At 40.4% G+C, this 20,998-nt stretch overlaps 1 protein-coding gene across 2 annotated transcripts in view; it reads left to right on the top strand.

Annotated features, from left to right (window-relative positions):
* The window catches only part of EPHA4 (EPH receptor A4), an 81,140-nt gene extending 61,346 nt beyond the window's left edge, over nt 1–19,794 (top strand). Inside the window, exons 6-18 of one of the 2 annotated variants that reach the window (XM_073581118.1) lie at nt 2,045–2,169; nt 2,744–2,903; nt 3,699–3,810; nt 7,203–7,261; nt 7,413–7,526; nt 7,618–7,803; nt 9,540–9,601; nt 11,508–11,717; nt 13,532–13,681; nt 14,622–14,815; nt 16,648–16,803; nt 16,951–17,644; nt 18,028–19,794. In XM_073581118.1, coding sequence (XP_073437219.1) covers nt 2,045–2,169; nt 2,744–2,903; nt 3,699–3,810; nt 7,203–7,261; nt 7,413–7,526; nt 7,618–7,803; nt 9,540–9,601; nt 11,508–11,717; nt 13,532–13,681; nt 14,622–14,815; nt 16,648–16,803; nt 16,951–17,065 — 1,643 coding nt within the window. In that variant the 3' untranslated portion in view covers nt 17,066–17,644; nt 18,028–19,794. Of the gene's footprint in view, nt 1–2,044; nt 2,170–2,743; nt 2,904–3,698; nt 3,811–7,202; nt 7,262–7,379; nt 7,527–7,617; nt 7,804–9,539; nt 9,602–11,507; nt 11,718–13,531; nt 13,682–14,621; nt 14,816–16,647; nt 16,804–16,950; nt 17,645–18,027 lie in introns of both variants that reach the window. The other variant, XM_073581117.1, reaches the window with a different exon arrangement.
* Nucleotides 19,795–20,998: the final 1,204 nt, after the last annotated feature.

Genomic DNA, 20,998 nt, shown 5'->3' with positions numbered 1-20,998 from the left:
TTTTCTCCTGGGCCAGAAACAGCTAGGACGGCCTCTTGTAGAATCTTCTGATTTTACGGTTTTACCACTTTTTTTGAGTTTAGCATGTTAAAGTGTACAGTAAGCAAAAAAAGCAATTCAGGGCCGTAAGAAACATGCCTCTAAGTTGTCCAAGTTTCTACTAAAGCCACGGTGACAATCAGTAAATTTACATTATAGGGTTATTCCCTTAAAGTCTTTCTGCTGTCAGCAGAAGGTTATTTTCCTGTGAGATATTATTACTAAACTCCCATTAAAATGGATGCACGTTTTGCTGGGAATGCAGGTATTCTGATTGGGGAGAGGAGAAAGCTGCTGCCAGACATCTTTCGGCAATGATTTATCTCCCCTGAAAACAAAAAAGTGGACATGTCGAAGTTCACCTTTGCCCCTGACATCTGTAGGGCCCTATATACATTACATTGTGGACCAGTTGTGCCAAGTATCCTCAGGTTTGGCCAACACTACACTAATGTGTTTGGCCTGATCATATACTTTGAAGTGTCTGGCTAATATTGATGCTCAGACATGTCACATGTGGAACGTTGTTTGGTTTGAAGTCACCGTTGATAGCCTGCCTTGTAATTCTAGGTCAGGTTACCAGTTCCTGTCAGTAAAGCTGTTCCTCTTGTAGTTGCCTTGAGGCTGTAGAAGGTTTATTGTAGCTGTTTGCTTCCTTCTAAGTATTTCTTGTCCTCATTTGTGACTTCAGTGCTGAGCCCGGGCCTGTTGTAACACACAGTCCTTTGGAAACATTTTAGGACACCTGGGAGAAGGGTAGGGGTCATGTGTAGTTGTACTGCCAGTGGGGATTTTAACCGGCACATGGGTGCTACCAGTAAAACTGGAATTAAGTGTTTAATCATCCTGTCTACGGAAGTCAATGTCAGACTTGGATGTGAAATCCTAGTGAAACACACAAACCGGAGCTTTGAACTCCATCATATATGTTTGGTGCTATCACTGCAGACCCTAAACCTTTACTGCAGGGTAAATGGCTCAACAGCTGAGTTACCCAAATAAAAGGCGCAGACCTGCTATTCTGAGCTCTTCAAAGACTCCAGAATGGAGACCACTTTAGATTTGTTATTTGCAGTTTGCCTACAAGCTATTTTCTGTGTTTGAGACTTGACAGATATAAAAAAATCTCATTACGAGGTGCTGAGTGATAGCTCTACACAGAAGAAATGAAGATAAAAGTATTCTGTCATAGGATGTAATTGATTAGCTTCATACAAAGGTAAATGCATCCAGTCATAAATAATGGCTTTTCTGTGTGACGTAGGTGACAGAAATACAGGATCCTCCTAGGAGGTGAATAGGGTTGGTGTTTGTGTGCCTTGAATTTCCATTGAACATAAAACTGGTTGATGGATTCATTGGCCAAGTCTTCTTGGTGTCCTTGAGGGTGTCACTTTAACTTCCTGCACCTCATCACAAATAATAGCCTAATTTGTCATGGGCAGTGACCTATTGTCATACTACAGGCTTAGTATAAGAGGCATATAACAATAAAATGCTCTGTTGCTAATACCGACCATTAATTTGCGTTAGGATCTTATTTATTAGGCCTCACGTTGCTGATGTCACCTGGGTGTCGGGATTAGCTGCCGATTCAGGAGACCTTGTAACTATTGAGTCAGCCCTGATGTCACACGCCTATTCTTAATCTTTACTTTTTATTAAAACTTGTGAATTCACAAAAACTAATTTAGCTTCTTATAGGTTCCCAGCCTCCTGTACGTGCCAATTTAAAAAAAAATAGAGTAGACCGCATCCATAATTTCACAAGGGAGGAACCCAGTGAGCATGCAAGGATAAGCTTTCTTAATTAATATCATCCTGCCTATAGTGTAAATCTGGATGGTTATTTTCAGAAACAGGGATTGCGGTTGTATTTTAGTAACAGGGTGGCACATAATTGGATATACGTAATTAGTGCCCTTCTATAACTATCTGATTCCTGCAACCAGCCGTTTAATAGAAATGGTTTTAATAAAAAATCTGATGTTTGCTTTTTTTTTAGCTCCTTCGACTGTGACCCAGATTCAGCCGAGGGAGATAACCAGACACAGTGTGGCCCTAACCTGGCCGGAACCGGATCGGGCCAATGGGGTCATATTAGAGTATGAAGTCAAGTACTATGAGAAGGTAATATAACCATTTAATTATTTATTATTATTCTTATTTTTTTTAAAAACACCATTTATTTCATGGTGCTGTACATGTGAAGAAGGTTACATGTATATCAAATACATATTTCATGCACAGGCAGCACGGTGGCTCAGTGGTTAGCACTTCAGCCTTTTAGCACTGTAGTCCTTGGTTCAAATCCCACCAAGGACATCAGCAAGGAGTTTGTATGTTCTCCCCGTTTTTGCATGGGTTTCCTCTGGGTTCTTCTAGGGAATCTAGATTGTGAGCCCGATGGGGACAGTGATGATGATGTATGTCATTCACTGTGAAATTAATGGCGCTATATAAGTGAGTAAAATAAAATAAAATTAATACATATTACATGCATAAAGTAAAGTAATCAAACTGACCAATTGGTTCAGAAGGGCAGAGTCCCCTGCCCTCATGGGTGGACAATCTATAGGGTAATGGGGAAGGAGACAGTAGGTCAGAGGGTTATATATGCATGTCTTTGTGTCATCAATGCCTGTTTTATTTAGACTAAGTATATGGACCATTCACTTTATTTAAAACTTGTGTTTACCCACAGGACCAAAATGATCGCAGTTATCGCATTGTAAAGACTGGGTCCCGTAGTGCAGACATTAAAGGCCTTAACCCACTCACTGCATATGTATTCCATGTCCGAGCCAGAACTGCGGCAGGTTATGGCGAGTTCAGTGGACCATTCGAATTCACCACAAATACAGGTGAAATTTCTTTATCATCTTTGAGATATAGTGAAATGCCATCTATTAGGGTGCATTTACACTGGCCGATTATTGGAAATGAGCTGTCCGAATCCTAGGAATACTTGTCTCCAAATAATTGCCCTATTTTAATGAGTAGTTTGCTCGTAGTTTGGGTAAAGTTTACTTAATGGGTTTGTCTGGCCTTAGGCCACCACTCTGCAGTCACTCTTCGTGATTGCAGACCTGTCAATCCTCACATTGTGTGCACACAAATCGCATATTTGCGGTCACATGACCTCCCGCTCCTGGCAGCGGCACTGGAGAATCCTCACTGTGCACAGTGCTCGCTCTGTGAGGATTTGCAAATCTGCAGTCACATACTGTGACTGCAGACTTGTACCCTAAGGCCGGACAACTGCTTTAATAATCATTGTTCTCAACAGCACATCATCTTGTGTAAACAAGACATGCACTGCTGAGATCAGTGATATTCTGTGTACCCAGCACAATCGTAATTACCTCCATTTAGTGCTCATAGAAGATCATGCATGTGAAATCGGACTGTTTAAAGACGCTATTATACAGCCGCCGATTGGTATGTCAGCTATATTTTAATGCCGCGTGTTGGCCAGTATGAATTCAGATTATATTCTTTTGCCAGCTTACTATACATAGACGTAGTGTCCATACAAACAAAATATATTGGATCCATAATTAAAGGATAAACTCTATCCTCGGCATGAATTTTAGCAGCTCTCGCCTCTGCGGCTTTGAATTCATTCTAATGCATTGTGTTTCCTTCTCTATTTTTAGTGCCATCTCCAATGATCGGTGAAGGAACCAGTCCTACTGTGCTGCTGGTGTCCGTGGCAGGCAGCATTGTCCTTGTGGTCATTCTCATCGCTGCCTTTGTCATCAGCAGAAGGTATGGGGTCGGATTTGCCAATTTCAGCCTTTAAAATGAATAGTAAAATCAAAACATTGTAAACCACCGCTAAATTATTCATAGGATGCTGTGTTGGGAAAATCTTCAGAGATTGTGATGAAAACAGTAAGTCACAAAACTATAACAAAACCATCTTCTGCTTCATTTTTTATTCTATTTGCTTGTTTGCTTTCCCAATGAAAACGCCATTACTTTTTTTTGCTTTTCCCAATGAAAACAACATTACTCCTCTCTATTGGGATCCGGATGTGCTAGAGAGTCAGAGCAACAATTAGAGAAGAAAAATTAGATAATTAAGGAAAGCAACAGATATTAGCATAGTAGTATTACAGTCTGGTAGGCGAACCGGTTGGACGAGAACTCACCTTTTAATTTAAACTGTTTATTGTATTCATATTTTTGATTCATAGGGAAAGGAAGTTTTTTTCAGAAAGTATGTTAGGCATTTTTAGGGTTCGGAGAATGCCTATTTTTGCTTTTGTCTTTCTCTTTTGTCAGTACTTTCCTTTTCTGGGTGGAGTTCAGACCTGAAACAAAGACATATTCTGTGATTAGCATCTAAACATAGCATTCTCGGTACAAACCCCTACCAAGATCTTTGATCTCCCCAGCACGAGAGCATCAGCAAAAGCACCCTGCAGTTTAAACATGATGTCTGCAGCAGGAGTCCCGCTTCAAATGGAAAATTAATTCCACTAATTCCAGAGATCTCGATTTTATGTTATTTGAGCATCTACCTACCAGTATGCCACCACTCTATCCAAATGTTTTTTTTTTTTTTAAAAGGGATGTGTAGGTGGCACGTCTGTGTTTGAGGGCTGCAAGGCGACAAAAAGCTACTGATGCCGTGTAATCAGAAAATCATTCGGAGAGCCTCTACCTAGGTTGTACTTCATCAGGTCTCCCGCGGTTTATCATTCTCCGTGGCTGTCAGTACAGCCACTATTAATGTCTGTGGAGAGGGTGGGCTCGGGTCGATACAAGGCCATCGGTGATTGGCTCTCAATTGATCACTTTTTAGAAAAATGAAACGCCGAACCTTTGGACTTTCATTGATTCTTCTGTAGTGTCAGCCATAAAGCTGTCTTAGGGTACGCAGCAAAGGAAACTTGAAGCTGACAGGCTAACAGCTCCTAATGGGGATTCAAACAGCTTTTTTCCCTTTTACAATTGAACAAATAGAAAGATGTGTTGGCTATGTGGGTTGAAAAATGTTCAAATGCCTTCTTTTCTTTGTCGGAAGTCATCAAGCTTATCAAGGATGCATTTTTTTAGCTATATGATCTGATCTGTTAAATGCAAGCCTATAAACAAAGGGGCAGATCCTGAATCCCATCCTCAATTGCAGATGTCATAGTGAAATGACAGGAATGTACATCTGAATGCACGAGAAGCATACCAATGACATTCGTGGTATAATGGAGGAAACGGCTGGGAATGCGACCTAGTGTGGACTAGAACGGACTATTCATAGGATCCTTTCTGTCCCACTGAGCTCGCGGTCTGCCATAGTCACATAGTTAGAGAAATATGCATTCAAGGGGCCTGTCTTTCTGTCTTTCTAAGCATCTTTGGCTATTGCTGATTTCTGGGCCCAATTCCTTAAACTGGAAGATACTGGAACTTTCGGCATGTCTCTAAGCAAGTTTCTATTGCCGCGTCCTTACCAAGCTGGACTGTTCTGATATTCCGTGCACTTTAATGAGGTTATGTAAGCAATTGACAGCGAGGAAGGCAGATGGTGTCTCTGTAGTTTCAGAGCAGCTTGGCACCTCTGTACATGGCTTCAGTCTCTTCATTTCCAATGCTGCTTTTTGAAGGGTGTTTTTGGAAGCGGCTTTCATCGAGCAGGCTTCCATTAAGTTGGAAGTGAGTCAGCCTGTTTTATGCCTTACATTTTCTGCCTTTAACCAAATATCTGCTGAAAAGTAATACTTGTTTAATCAGTCTCCAAAACGACTATTCTTCCCGCAGCATCGTATGATGTATCAGTAGGGTGTGGATATCTTCTATCTTGATATGGACAGAATTGGATATCATATTTGCATTTGTTTTATCTCCGTTGACTCTGTGCCATCAATATCAGTCACTGAAGGTCTGATCTGGGCTGACCTGGCTGATACAGACACCTATTCTCATTGTCCACATATCTGATATTTGAGGAAGACATCTCACACTAGGTTGCAGTTCCACAATGCAGGCGCTGTCCAGTCTCTGGAGAAATCCTATGGGAAAAGTTACCTCTTGTTTGACCCTCTCAGCTGTAGTGATTTGTGGAGGAGGGGAAGAACTGACCATCTCTCCACCATTGTGGACTTGAAATCCTATCATCCCTTCTCACCATGACTTTTGTTTTTTTCATTTCATTTAACACTGACCACGTAACCTTAGCTTTTCCCATGAATTGCTTAATTTTTTTTCTGATGGAGACCTATATTAGACTTTGCCAAGAAGGGACAATGCTATCCATCAGTGTCCCCGATAGTACATAGGGAATGAAAGGTCGCACAAGTGACCAGATATGCGTGGGGAGAGATTTTATGGCAAAGCTATCATTAGATGCTCAAAGCCTCCAATTAGTATTTATCAGTAATCCTGTGTTCTTTAGACAAAGCCTCCATAGATACAATCTAACCAGTGATTGCCATAATTACCTGTTTTCATATAATCCCTGTTCTACCTACATTTTTATCTAAATGTTATCCTCACAGATGTAGCCAGTGCAGAATATTAGACAAGTAGTCTAGTATATAAATCCATGTATTTTCTCCAACAGTTTCTTTCAGTGTGTTTATACCTGTACAACAAGTGCAATTTGTATGTGTGCAAAATAGCAAATCAGTGGCCTATATTTGTGAGAGTATTTTGTAGTACAGGATCCCCCAAAAAACTTTTGATTCTGAAAGGAAATTTTTAAAAAAGAAAAATACAAATAATTTGTGTTCTTACAGTTATGGGTGTTCCCACTACCCAGACAACCTCTTTTTAAATTAATTAGACCTCCTTGTAAAATGATAAATAACATATACTCGCCTCCCACATCGGCGTTGTTCCAGCCATGTCAGCACCAGGTCTCCTGGGGATCGCTGACCTTGTTATGCCATGTGAGCACTGCAGCCAATCAGTGGACACTATTTGGCTGATTGGTTGCAGGGCTTACTTTACAAGGTGGGAGTTCTAATTTTATATAGGGGTAGTCCAGGAGGTGGACATCCACTTTAATAAAGTTCTATCTGCACTTTTAATCGGGCTATATTGATACAAGTAAAATACAGATAATTTCAACTATAAAAAGTAAGGCTATATTGATACATGTTGTTGTAACAGCATTATGTACATGGTCCTGATGGTTTCCTTCTTTATACCCTCAGGCGGAGCAAATACAGCAAAGCTAAACAAGAAGCTGATGAGGAGAAGCATTTAAATCAAGGTAATGGTTGTTATATGGAACAAATTGCAGTATCATATATGACATATAATGTACGGCATGACTGTTTACAGTATGTTTTCTTGTTTCATTACATTTTTTTTTGCTTTGTTTCATTCAGAATATGGAATTGACCTTCTGAGTTACTTTCCAGGAGTGAAGACCTACGTAGACCCATTTACATATGAAGACCCCAACCAGGCAGTGCGGGAATTTGCTAAAGAAATTGATGCTTCTTGTATCAAGATTGAGAAAGTAATTGGTGTAGGTGAGTACACACATCAAACCCTTTGTTGTCAAGACTGTCAACTATGATCTCCATATGGTAAATGTAAACCCCCCCCTTTTCTTGCCTACAGGCGAGTTTGGGGAAGTTTGCAGTGGTCGTCTTAAAGTTCCAGGAAAAAGGGAAATCTATGTGGCCATCAAGACATTGAAAGCTGGCTACACTGATAAGCAAAGGCGAGACTTCCTCAGTGAGGCCAGTATAATGGGCCAGTTTGATCATCCAAACATCATTCATCTCGAAGGTGTCGTCACCAAATGTAAGTGTTGTGTAACCTCACTATTTCCTTTTAGCCTCATTCAGACATCCTTTTTTTGCATATGAGAAAATTGGATCGATGACTTTGCTCAGAGTTCGATCAGAGTCTGGAAAGAGTGTCATCTGATTTTTTTCGTACTTGGAAAAGTAAAAAAAAATACACTTTCTTCACCTTCTCCATTCTGACAGTTAGTGAAAATAGGACCACACAATATTTTCACTGACCTATTCACTATTCACTTGCATTGACGATTTTGATCCGACGCAATCCGGTTCAAAATCGGACATGTCTCTGATATTTTCTGCTAACCACTTGGTCCAAGGCAAAAATTGCACTTGTGAATGACCCCACAGACTATCTCCAAATTGCAGATACATACACAAAAAATGGACTTCTGAATGAGGTGTTAATTACACAGATAAAAGATGATGGGATGCTTGATGTGAGAATACACAACAAGCTTCTGAGATTGAGTCTCCGGTCAGTGCCGAGTTTTAGAGAGCAGATAGCATTCATTGTAGACAGGAGACGTGATCGGGATCACTGTTTTTCCTGCAGGTAATACAGCAGGGATGATATATTCTTTAAATTGCCATGCAGTTGTCTTCTCCAATATTAATGGATATGTGTCCTGCAGATCTTCTTTTCAATTTTTCATAAATATTCATATATTCATAAGAGTAATAGATCATCCCACCATGGATATAAAATCTTGCTGTGAAATGACAGATGGCACTGCTACAGCGTTACCTAAAGAAGAAGGATTTGGCTATCCATCTTAATGCTAGAAGAATAATCAGGCTTTGGAAGTGATACAGAGAGTGGTGCAGGTAGAGGGGCATGTAGATTCTGACTGGTCAATGTATAGGCAGATGGCTGCAGCTCTTCTCATTTTTGGATAGAAGAACGAAAACATTATCTGTAGCTTAACCTTCCTTGGCACCACTTACTGTAACACTGATCCCATCAGTGGCAATGGACGGCACATCTAAGGGAAAGCAGCTTTCATTAAATCTCATTACAGTCTTCTGCTGTGGCAAAACCCTTTGAAAGTGCTCAGCACCGCTATGAAATGCCTTTTTAATGTCCAGCCCAATAACTGTGTAATGCAGACGGTACAACCCAATTCTTCCTAGCTGCTAATGGGTTGTATGGAGTTTTTATGCTTCCCATCTGTTGTTTCCACCTTGCTTTATCCCTAATACCAGTGCTTTGGCTTCGGTGGGATGGCGGCATGTTGTAGTTATGTGCCCGAATAACAAATTGAGTGTCTAATTTTAGTATTATTCATTGCGAGGTGTGAATGTTGTGCGATGCCAGTCCTAGCTTTTCCCGTACGTTCCAAGCTCCTGATTTAGATTCCAGCAGTGTCTTATTATCATCTCTGTGACTTATGAAACCATAAAATCTGAATAAAGCCCTCACATGCGCAGCATTAAAATATGCTGCTGCTCTAATAGCTGCAAGAGGGGAGAAAAAAAATAAGTGTGCTGCGTGAAAAATAGTTCTCAGACTGAAAAGTGCTTACATTTCCATACACATTTAGATGGTAATTATGCAAAGAAACAGACACCCACTATGAACCTGCCACCAGATTCATGCTTCATGGACTAGGTCAGAAATGCTATGAAATAAGACTACTACTGATGGAGGAATAATTCACCTGAATGTCCTTGTATGTAGGACGTTCATTATAGATTATTTATATGATAATTAGAGTTATATTTGTGTTTTAGGCAAACCGGTCATGATCATCACAGAATACATGGAGAATGGCTCCTTGGATGCCTTCCTTCGGGTAAGTTGGAGAAGCTTGCAGAAGTTTACAAAGGGGGTTGACTTTACCTTCTGGCATGGGTGATACTGGTACATACCAGTGCTGCATTTGGCACATCACCTATATTCGTTACATCAAAGGCCACATCACCAGTTTACTGTATTTTAGGATCTAGTAGCATCTGTAATTAAGGTCCAAGAAGACTATAACCTGTGTTTAATTACATTGAGCTCCTCACAAACCAGACAATTTTTATGACACATTCTGGTAAAAGTCATTGTTTTTTAGGGACCTGTTTTTTTTTCTTGTTACTACTTGCCAAATCTTGGCTCAAGACTGACCTCGACTAAGACTCCTTGAGAGTGGCAAGGCTTTGGCTCCAGCTCAGCACTGAATTAATGGCAAGAAACTCACAAGCATGTGATTAACCTCCCATTAAAGTCTCCACTTCAAATAGTTACACCCCATGAGGTTTTAACCCGCCATTTATGAGAAAACCAATCACTAAATACCTTGGCCTTTTACAAGAAAATGGCATTGAGTCCATATTCGCTGTTGTGTCTACAGTTCTATGTAATATACACATGTAATAAAAGTCCATTATTAACAATAACTCTGAATATTGTGCATAGCTTCCTATACAGATGTACGCTGATAGCCTCTTATGGTACCAATACTTGAGCTGCTCGGACGCCCAAAGCTATCGTTCTCGATTCCTTCATACACATGAAGGATTTTCTTAGCCATGTGTTCATGAATTTTAATAGGTAGAGGGGAGATAATCACTGAAAGACCATTCGTGGGGCGGCTTTTCTTCCCTGAGAACTCTCACTGGGTGACAGGAGCTTTGGCTTGTTGAGTGCGACATCCTTGTGTCAATGTAAGAAAGTATTGACATTGACTTATCCATTAACTTGACTTCTCCACGTTGCCTCAAAGGTGTCACATTGAACCAGACTCTACTCTACACTGATGAGAGGCATAAAGCCAGGAACAGGCTGCCTTGTAGATCAGTTCCTGGCTTCTCATTCATTCCTGGTCATGATACAAGGCTTGTAGGGTAGCCACCTCCCCTAAGTCAAACTTATGAGTTAGCTTCTTTTACGCTGAGAGAGCTAATTTGCATACTTTTCTCCGATGAAGTATTACTTGTCAGACTTCATATTCAGCTTCTCTCTTTAAGGACAATCGGTTGTTTCCCAACACCGTCCTGAGAATAAAAGGATCAGGCATCTAAGTACAAATTTCCCAATCCTACTTTTCCCCAACATCCTTTGTCATGAGAGAGAAGGACCCCTTACACATCAAATGTTTAAAATTAATGTATGTGATCCACTTTAATGTGTATAGGGGCCTTAAAGGGAAACGGTCACATAAGAAAAAAAATCTTGTTAAAATACAGATATGACATTAATCTGCAGGTTAATAGTGTTTGGAACCTCCGTGGTGCCGACACTTAGAGCCACGCTGTGGGGAGAAAATTAACTTTATTGCTCCCGGCAGCATTCGGGTTTCAGTCATTGGAACGGCACTGGTGGGGGTTCAGTCATTGCCCTGTGTGTAGAGAGCGGCAGCTGTAGCCCCACCCCTGACATTGACTGACAGCATCATCATCACTAGAATTGGCTGTCAGTCAGTACAGGGCACGCAGAATGATGACTGAACCCAGGCCTGTGCTGCCCCTGTGACTGAACATCGAACCCTGCCAGGAGGAATAGAGTTAATTTCCTCACGGCAGCAGGGGTCTAAGTGCCAGTGCCGGGCAGGTTAATAACGCAATTTACCTGCAGATTGACTCCATATCTGCAGGTTAATAGCATTTTTTTTCACGTGACAGGTTCCCTTTAAGACCTGTATAAGTAATGGTATAAAAACTATGTGCTCTTATGTGGGTGATCTTTCAGTAATGATTTTTTTTTTCTTTCAGAAGAATGATGGCAGGTTCACAGTGATCCAGCTGGTAGGAATGCTCCGTGGTATTGGTTCTGGCATGAAGTATCTCTCAGATATGAGCTATGTACACAGGGACCTGGCTGCTCGCAACATCCTTGTCAACAGCAACCTAGTGTGTAAGGTCTCGGACTTCGGAATGTCCCGTGTTTTGGAGGATGATCCAGAAGCCGCCTATACCACCAGGGTAAGTCAGAAAACGAGAAGCAGATTAGGCCTTTATTGCGTCGCACTGTACAATCTGACTTAGCATATGGTCACAGTTGGAGGCTGTGGGCAGAAACAGAAGAAGCGGAGTCTTATGTATTACTTTCACTTGCCACCAAAGCTGGAGTGAGCAGATCTCTGTATAATTACTGGCAAGGCATCTAACCTCACATATCTCAATGTGCAAAGCCTTGTTACTGCGCTGCATTCCTGAGTCTCCATGTCTTACAGTTTATATAAACAGCTTGGAGCCTAACAATGAAAGTATCCAAGCAGGAGGGGGATACGGGATGGGAACACGCTTTGTGCATTACCACAACAATTAGGTGTATCAGTGGCAGGATCTGAGCCAAGTGAATCGAGGAGAGATTAAAATCAAGAAGTTTCTTTACAGATTTATCCAAGTACTGAGGCCAGCTGCGGAAGCCAAGCCCTTGTTGGCTTTTCCATTAATTGAAGTCATACCAGCACGGCTCTTGTTGCAGATGATGTGTAACACCTTCACTGCTGGTGCGTCAGATAAATCACAGTCCGCTGCTGCCTGGCTTGAATATATTCTGTTAATGAATGGCAGGGTGACAGCTCGATGACCACAGGCCATATCTGTCACTTGCAGTCACCTTGCTGTAAGACAGACAGGATCAGCTATTGATTAAGGCTGCTGCTGACAGTATGGGTTCAGGTAAGAAATACATTACAAGACATTTATAACTTCATTAGTCCATTTTAAGAGGATGGAAAAATGTGATAGAGGTCTGGAAGTATTAACAGTTTGTCAAGTGAATGTACTATGATCTGGGCCGAATGTATAAGAAATGTACCGTATGTATATATACATACTGTACTCCACAACACAGCAATAATTACACAACAAGGAAGAAAAAGCTGTAAAGATTTTCGTGGAATTATGAAAATCGCAGAATCTATAGACTTTTGTTAATGATGTGCAAATAATTTAAAAAAAAAATAGAAACAACATTTTCAAAACATCTAGATGTATTCAGTATTGAGCTTGAGTGCCACACACAGAAATACCCATATTTACACACCTTGGTTGCTATCATTAAGGTTATTAATGGTTATCTGAGGAATGTTCTGCTACAGTGAATGCACTTAGGCAGCAAATCATCAAGATCCACTTTTGGCAGCTCCCTTTACAATTGCCGAACGATGATGTCCCAGATGTGCTGCGTGGGAGACAAGTCCGGAGATGCTGCAAGCCATGGTGGCACGTTGAGGCCACACAAGCTGTTCTCCGTAGCACAAGCAACATATGGATTAGAGTTTCTATGTTGAAAAACAGCTTCTAGGATACTTTGGAGAAATGGCTGTACTAATGTACAGCTGATAGCAGCCACGGTGTGTTGTGCATGTAATTCTGGATGTGTGTATAATTCTGCATGTTTTGAAAATATTGCTTCCATTTTTCCATCATTTGCATATCATCAGCATGTTTATCCAATTTTCCTTGGTGTTGCAATTTTAATGCTGAGGAGTGTATAGTTTATACATATGTATATACATATACTGTATATGCATAGTTAGATAGTTAAACCCTACAAGGTAGGTAAGCTTTCAAAAAGTCTGGATATTGTAGTATTGTGATCATGCGAATTATATATTTAAACTGTACATCTGTATTTCATATTTAATATGTTTTATATAGACCTACTGTAGTAACACGAAACTAGCAAGTTTGGGCCATAAAACATGCATATGGTGATGATGGACTTTGCACAAAAAGTCAAAATGATGGAACTATGGACTAAATTTGGTATTTTGTGTATTTTGCAGGGAGGCAAGATCCCAATCCGATGGACAGCACCTGAAGCCATTGCCTATAGGAAATTTACATCTTCTAGTGATGTGTGGAGTTATGGAATCGTCATGTGGGAGGTCATGTCTTACGGAGAGAGACCTTACTGGGATATGTCAAATCAAGATGTAAGCAGCATTGCTCACAATAGTCTACAGTTATCACTATTTTCTATGTTGATTCTTTGGTACTTTGTATAAGAATGAGTCCTTCTCTTATAATTAGCCATTCCCAGTGGTGGTGTCACAGCAGGATCCCGGTTATTTAGTAATCTGACATCAATGTATAAATCCTGGGCTATAGACATAACAGCACTGGTGTATGTGTCATTACTCACTCACCACTGGGAGAAGCGGCTTGTAAAGCACAACCAGCTTAATGTCATTATCTCTTGAGCCAATTAAATGACTGTCTCTAAGGAACATTAAAAAAAATAATTCTTTAAATGGCCTTTCTTAAATTATGCATATCTTTTTTAAGTGTACCATCTGTAAAGCCTCATACGGATCATATTCAGACAGCTGTCTCTGGATGACCCACTGAAACCTAAGAATAGGGACATGGAAATAGCCAACATTGTATGTTCTCATACACAATAACAAGGAAGAAGACTGTTGTTTTTTTCCCCTGATGTTTCCTTGAGTATTGCATTCATTGTGCGATCCCATAGTGTATATATGTGGAATCTGCATTGTGTACAATTTCCCTCTATTCTGCAGTTATTTATATCCCATTCACTCATATCATGACGTTGTCTTCTTGGTAGACCCTTCAGACACTGTCCAGGTGCATCTGGAAATATGATGCGCTCACGTCTCCCAGCAGGGGAGGTAGCCAAGGATATATAATAAGGGGGTCATCTGGTCAGCCCGTCCTGAAACGTAAGCTAGAAAGTGATATTCTCCAGATAGTTTAAGCCTTTCTCCTAGACTGATACTTTTTTTTTATCATCAAATGTACTTTTTGACATCAGCTTTCCGTCATCTAATCATTTTACAGATAAATTTACTGATAGCTAAGATAATTATTAATTTTTATTTTCGATTTTTGTCAATTTTCTTTTTGAAGGTCATCAAAGCCATAGAAGAAGGATATCGCCTCCCTCCTCCCATGGACTGCCCCATTCCCCTCCATCAGCTCATGCTGGACTGCTGGCAGAAGGAACGCAGTGACCGGCCCAAATTTGGACAGATAGTCAGCATGCTTGACAAACTCATCCGAAACCCAAATAGTTTAAAAAGGACCGGACTGGAAGGTTCAAGGTTAGTAAAGATCCTGTAATTAAAATAACTTAACCTTTGATGACCCGATGCAGTATTAATTGGTTAAATGTCCCCATGGGGTGAATCAATATCCAGCAATCTGTTAGATTATTAGTTAACAGGAGTGAATCCCCCTCCTCACGACCCTGAATCAGTCTCCGATCAGTTTACATTTGTAATTGCAATGATCAGATTTTTAAGTATCTGTGTTTATGGATATTGATCGGATACTTTAGAAAGCCGGCTGATTCCCTTGGGCTGCAAAGAAGAAGCTCAGGCTAAAAAAATTTATTGGAGCTTTCGGTTAAAACAAAGCAATTCCGTGTTGCTTTTAGCGTCTATCATCTGCCTGCAGCTCTGTACAGATTTACAGTTGTTAACTATAGGGGAAGGAAAAAAAAAAGGATAAACAGTGTTTTTGGTAAAAGCATTTCCGAAACCCGATCCACTAATTGGAGCATAGCAAGGTCTTACCTTAACGTGAGCAATCAGCGCTGTGCTCGACAGTCAGGGATGGTTCCTTACTATGCTACTGATGAAAACTGAGAGAGTTGCCTGTGTGACTTGTGATTTTTCACAATATGATGAGTTCTGAATTTTCGTTATTCCTGGTCTTAAGTAAAAAAAAAATGAAAACTTTCTTTTCTCTCTTGGTATGAGGAAAAAACCCACAGCAGTTGCCTAACCTTATAGCCCGTCAACCTCAGGATATGTTACTAATCAGGCCAGGGAATCTGCTAAAGCAATTACCCCAAAGATCCAGCACAGAGGGAACTGGGGAGAATTACATTCCTCAAACCCAACATCAAAGACCCCCTTATTCTACCCAATTCCATCATATAGCCTGTTCAGGAACATTTTGATTAAAGAGCGGATTATCTCCCCTGCAAGCTAAGGCTTTGTGTGCTCTTAGAGAACTCGTTGAGGATCTTGATGATTGGGCAGTTTCAATATAAGTAATGTATGTAGACGATGGCTGATTAGAGCATAATTCATATAGGAAATGCAGATTGGAAATTTTATAGAAGACGCCAGACGCATGACAGCAGCAGTGGTCCATAGACAGTAAATCACTGACCATAAACCACCCATTGGGGCTTCCATTATATATCACATAGTGATCACCTGTAGTGTGCACCATCCACCCATACATCGTCATTTCACACATATACGCTATATATATATAGTAGCTACTCATAATGGCTTTCAATGAAATGAAAAGATATAGTCTGTCTGTGTGTTTTGACATCAGGGGGAAAACGTGATTCTTAAAAGGGTTGTCTAGGATCTAAAAAAAAATGGAAAGTAGAAATGTGAATTTTTTTAAAAAAAATGTAATACTTGCTTGCTGGTTTCTCTGTCTTTACAGCCTCACCGCACTGGTGATCCTCACCGCTCGTCTGCTTGTCCTGCAGTTATGACTTGATGCTCATGTGCATATGACCGCTGCTACCAATCACACTGTCAGTGCTAACGATAGCATGGTTAGCGCAAGACTTCTGAGGACAGTGATTAGCTACAGCGCGCATGGTCGGCAAGTCATCAGCGCTAGGTTTTTTATTATTTTTTTATATTTTGATACATTTCTTGCCAACAATCTGTGGATAGTGCAAGTCAGTGCGAAATACAGAATCGATATAAAAGTGATGAATAAAAAAAAAAAGATCTAGAAATCCAAACTAAGATGGGTCAAAAACTTGGTTATCAGCAGAGGGAGATTTTAGGTAGTTTGATATTGCGTCTGTAGCAGTGATGTGGCGACATTATTTCTACACAATCTGCATAGAATATGTTTACTACACTTGATTAATACTTTTTATTTCTACTGGCAGAACAACCACAGCTCTTCTGGACCCCAGCTCGCCTGAATGGTCCCAGGTGGTCTCTGTGGTGGATTGGCTGCAAGCTATTAAAATGGACAGATACAAAGATAACTTTACAGCAGCGGGGTACAACAACCTGGATTCAGTTGTCCATGTCAACCAAGAGTAAGTGTTTCAGTGATTTTTATGTGATCTATGTGGGTTGAGTAGTATTTAGGTATTGTTGGGGTTTGCAGTATTGTATGGATGAGAATAATACTATTATTATTATTATTTTTATTAATATAATATATATATATTTTTTTTGTCTAGTGACCTAACTCGGATTGGGATCACTTCTCCCGCACACCAGAACAAGATATTGAGCAGTGTTCAAGGAATGAGGACCCAGATGCAACAGATGCAAGGCAGGATGGTTCCTGTCTGAATTATTGGTGCATCAGGGCAAAGATTCTCTCAGAACTCTTGAAAAAATTAGTTTACCTCATCCATGCACTTTAATTAAAGAACTGCACTTTTTTTTATTAGCCTCACCCCGTTGGACAGAGACTTTAATTATCAAAGGCGTGAGGTGAAACCCATTAAAAAAAAACAAAAAAAAAAAACAACAACACAAAAATTTAGTCATTTGTGCCACACTTACAGTAGATCATACATCAGGAAGCTACAGACAACCATTGAAAGTGGACTGGGCACTTGATACATACGTTAGACGAGACTTATTTCCGTGGATTGTTTTTGCGTGTCACATGGACATCTTTTCGGAATGGGTGCAAACATTTTTTTTTTATTTTCTGTCTTGAGTGGACAACTGGAATTGCTACGTGATTGTTTGCTGGAGATGCAGACCTCTTTTGGAAGCTACAGCCTGGGTGTCATTGACAATCTTATTGATTCTGTGGCTTTTTGGTCATCTGCTAACTCAGAGGATATAGCCGGGTTCCCTGTTGAGGATGGAAGTGTGTTTCTACTACCTAATGGCAGCAATGTAGAGAAGCATATAAAGGTATGTTTTCAATTCCTGTGGTGTAGTATTGCTGGACCATCTGCACCATGGCTGTTATGTATGAACTACTGAAAGCACCATCTTGCTCCAAGGATTTAGTTTGCAGGGAGCACAAGGAATCTGATTTCTCTCTCCAGCTGTATCATGTTTCCCTCAGATATCACGGATGTTTTTTATTTTCCAGGGAAGGCTTTTATCTTATCGCAACAGTCATTTGGGAAAGTTGGTAGAGGGTGATATAAATCATCGAATTCTCAAACATCAGTAGTCTGATTATGGTCCTAGATAACATTTGTAAGCATAATTGAATTATGTGGAGGAATTTATTCAGAATTCACTGCTGTAAATGGAAGACACTCACCATTTGCTGTTTTTTTTATTAGAAAACCGAACTCAACGTCCTTCATTTGTCCACGGCAAGGTCTGGAGTCACCGTTCCAGTGAAGACCGAATGTGGCTACACGCTGTAGATGAGTCTGTGGATTTTCCATCTTATCAGCTGCTTTTTCTCCAGCAAGATAAATTTCCAAACCGTCCGACAGGTCTTCCTGTGCTCTCCGTGCCCAGCTATGGTCAGCCTCTTAACGACGGAGGCCAGCTGATGTTTCCTAAGGATGCCATGTGTTCATTGTACTTGCCTTAGCTAATGGTATTACTGAGGCCACTCAGAATTATCCATTTTATTTTCTTCAGTAAAAGGGAATGGAGGCACTTCAGATGAGATTTTCTTACACTGCAAAGCAAAGAATATGAGGATCATTTGTGGAATAAAGCTTCCCGGACAAGCAGCAGGTCGACTTGGAGCAGATTATAAGCCAAACTAACCTTAACAAAGGACCCAGCTTGGGATGGGCTATGGGCCAATTTTGCATTATGGGTTCTCCCATAAGGTAATGAAGGATGGTGTACTCCGGTCAAGGCCTGCTACTCATCTGTAACAGCCTCTGTAATGTAATATGACTTTACTTTCTACATAAAAAATATGCAATTTATCTGTGTCAGCATCATACTGGTACCAGTGACAACCAGACAGAGCTGCCAATTAAGTTTATATATATAATAGGCCAAAATCAATTTTATATATATAAACTTATGTTTTTTTGTTCTTAACCCATTGTCTTCGTCCTTCACCTAAATGCTGTACAGACTGGCCACAATGGAGAACTAGGAATGTCAGGCAGTCCAGGGGCCTGCTAACATCTTTAGTGAGTTTTATCACCAAATCCTATTCTATTCCCTACAGAGATCTCCTTCTTCCTCCATATGTGAGCTCCTAAAACCAATGACGTTAAGAGCATTATCGGCAGTGATGCTACTAAAGAAGGTGCCATCAGCCATAAGGGGTTTCTTCCATTCTGTAACATCAACATTAAATAGTCCTTGCAACACGTGTGGTTAAGTCTAAAACATTGAGATTTATCGCTGGCTTGGAGAATCATCGGAGGGCATTAGCAGTAGTCCGATATCTCAACGGAATGATGCTCAGTGCTTTAACCCCCTCGCAGCTCCTTGGATGGCACTTTGTGGCATTGCTGCAAGTGAGGAGTGATATGCATAAGAATCAGTATTTTGTGTTACTGCCAAAAACTATATGTAATTTCAAGAGTTTAGCAATACCCAAATTCTAATGGGATTTTTTTGTAACTTCCATGCTTGTAATTGAGCCCTATGATGCTTCAGGCCCAGTTATGATAGAAAATATTATGGAAAGATCCAGTTAATTATTAGCAGTATTTTTCACTTGTACCTAACCCAACAAACATTAACCTGAAAATAAAAAAAAAAGCAAAAAGGGACATTTATGATTTTTTTTGTCACTGCAAATGAGGAAAATTAATTTAGCTTCTACTAAAAAATGAAAAAAAAAATACAAAAAAAATATTCTAACAGAGCATATTTTTTCTTGGTTCACACATTGTTTAGACTTGTTATGTTTCCAATTTTGTTTCATTTGTAATTTTTTTTTTGCCTTTGTTTTGGCAAAGGGGAGAGTAACTGGTTCCTCTTCCCTGGAACTTAGGTACGCATAACTTATCTTCTTTATTTATGGTCTTTTTATACCTAGTTTGTAAAATTGTAAAATAGCAAAGTTAATGCAAATGTTTGCATTCTGGACAAAATAAAACAAAAAATAAAGTAGTTACTGAATACGTGTGTGTGTATAACTCATCTTTTCATCATAAACAGTGATTAAGTAGGTTGCACCTACAACTGCAAATGTAACACATAGGAAACAAGTGCATTTCTACTATTTGGAGAGACGTTTAAGGGGACACGGATTTATCTCAATTTCATATGCAATTCACTGAAACTTGTCATCAAGCAAACGGCCAATAAATCAGCTTCATTATACATTGGTATATCACTTCAACACAGAGCTAGATTAAATCTGGTCTTAAATGGGCTTTCTACTACCGCTCAACTCCTACCTAATGGAACCAGAGAGGTGAAAACTATGTATACCCATTTTCAGAACCATCCCCTCCTCTGTGTACTAAGTTGCCTCCATCAAAAAATTGCAGCGGTGAAAAAAACATCTAGGACAGAGCGTTAATGTTGCAGCTGATCAGCAACTACAGAATTACTTGGGTGTTAACGTCAAGAGGAAGAAAAGCTGAGTATGGAAGCATGTCAATGGTCCTGGAGGTATTTTGTGTTATTTTTCTCCCCTCGGTCCAATAGTGAACAACCCTTTTAAGTGTATGCTCCACTTTAATCTAGCTCCATGTGGAAGCACATGATGTACCACTGCTTGACTTTAGCAGATGTGGACAAAACTAAAGGAGGTGTTACACATAGCGATATCGCTAGCAGTATCGCTAAAGCGTCACCAATTTTGTGACACAGCAGCGATATTGCTAGCGATATCGCTATGTGTGATACTTACCTCTGACCGGCTCCCCCGCTGTCTGTTGCTGATCGCGCGAGATCGGCCGGGTGTGGACGCGGGAGGAGGACGTCAGCATCGCTGCGTGTGAAAGGTAAGTAACGACCGCTGCTGCATCGCTACATCGCTGGTGAGATCTGCCTGTTTGGCAGCTCACTAGCGACCACTTAGCGATGCACCAGCGATCCTGACCGGGTCGTATCATTGTCGGATCGCTGGTGCATCGCTAAATGTAAAGGGGCCTTAAGAGTTGAGTTGACCCAACCCAGCTGCCCAATTCTTTGTTATTACAAGATGTCGGGGCACAGGAGGATCAGATAGTTGGATTTCAATGCCCTATTCTTTTATCCTCAGTGTAGATAAGCTGCCGTCAGACTTGTCTGGTAAAGGCTCACTCCGCTTTCCCCATTAAGTACACAAGAATGCTTGTATGAACTGAGCGCACATGTGTATGCGGAGGTAAGAAG

This window comes from Dendrobates tinctorius, unplaced genomic scaffold (genome assembly GCF_039654945.1).
Source record: "Dendrobates tinctorius isolate UK_male_01 unplaced genomic scaffold, ASM3965494v1 ptg000069l, whole genome shotgun sequence".
Classification (NCBI taxonomy): domain Eukaryota; kingdom Metazoa; phylum Chordata; class Amphibia; order Anura; family Dendrobatidae; genus Dendrobates; species Dendrobates tinctorius.
This window is presented reverse-complemented; position numbering and strand designations above follow the sequence as displayed.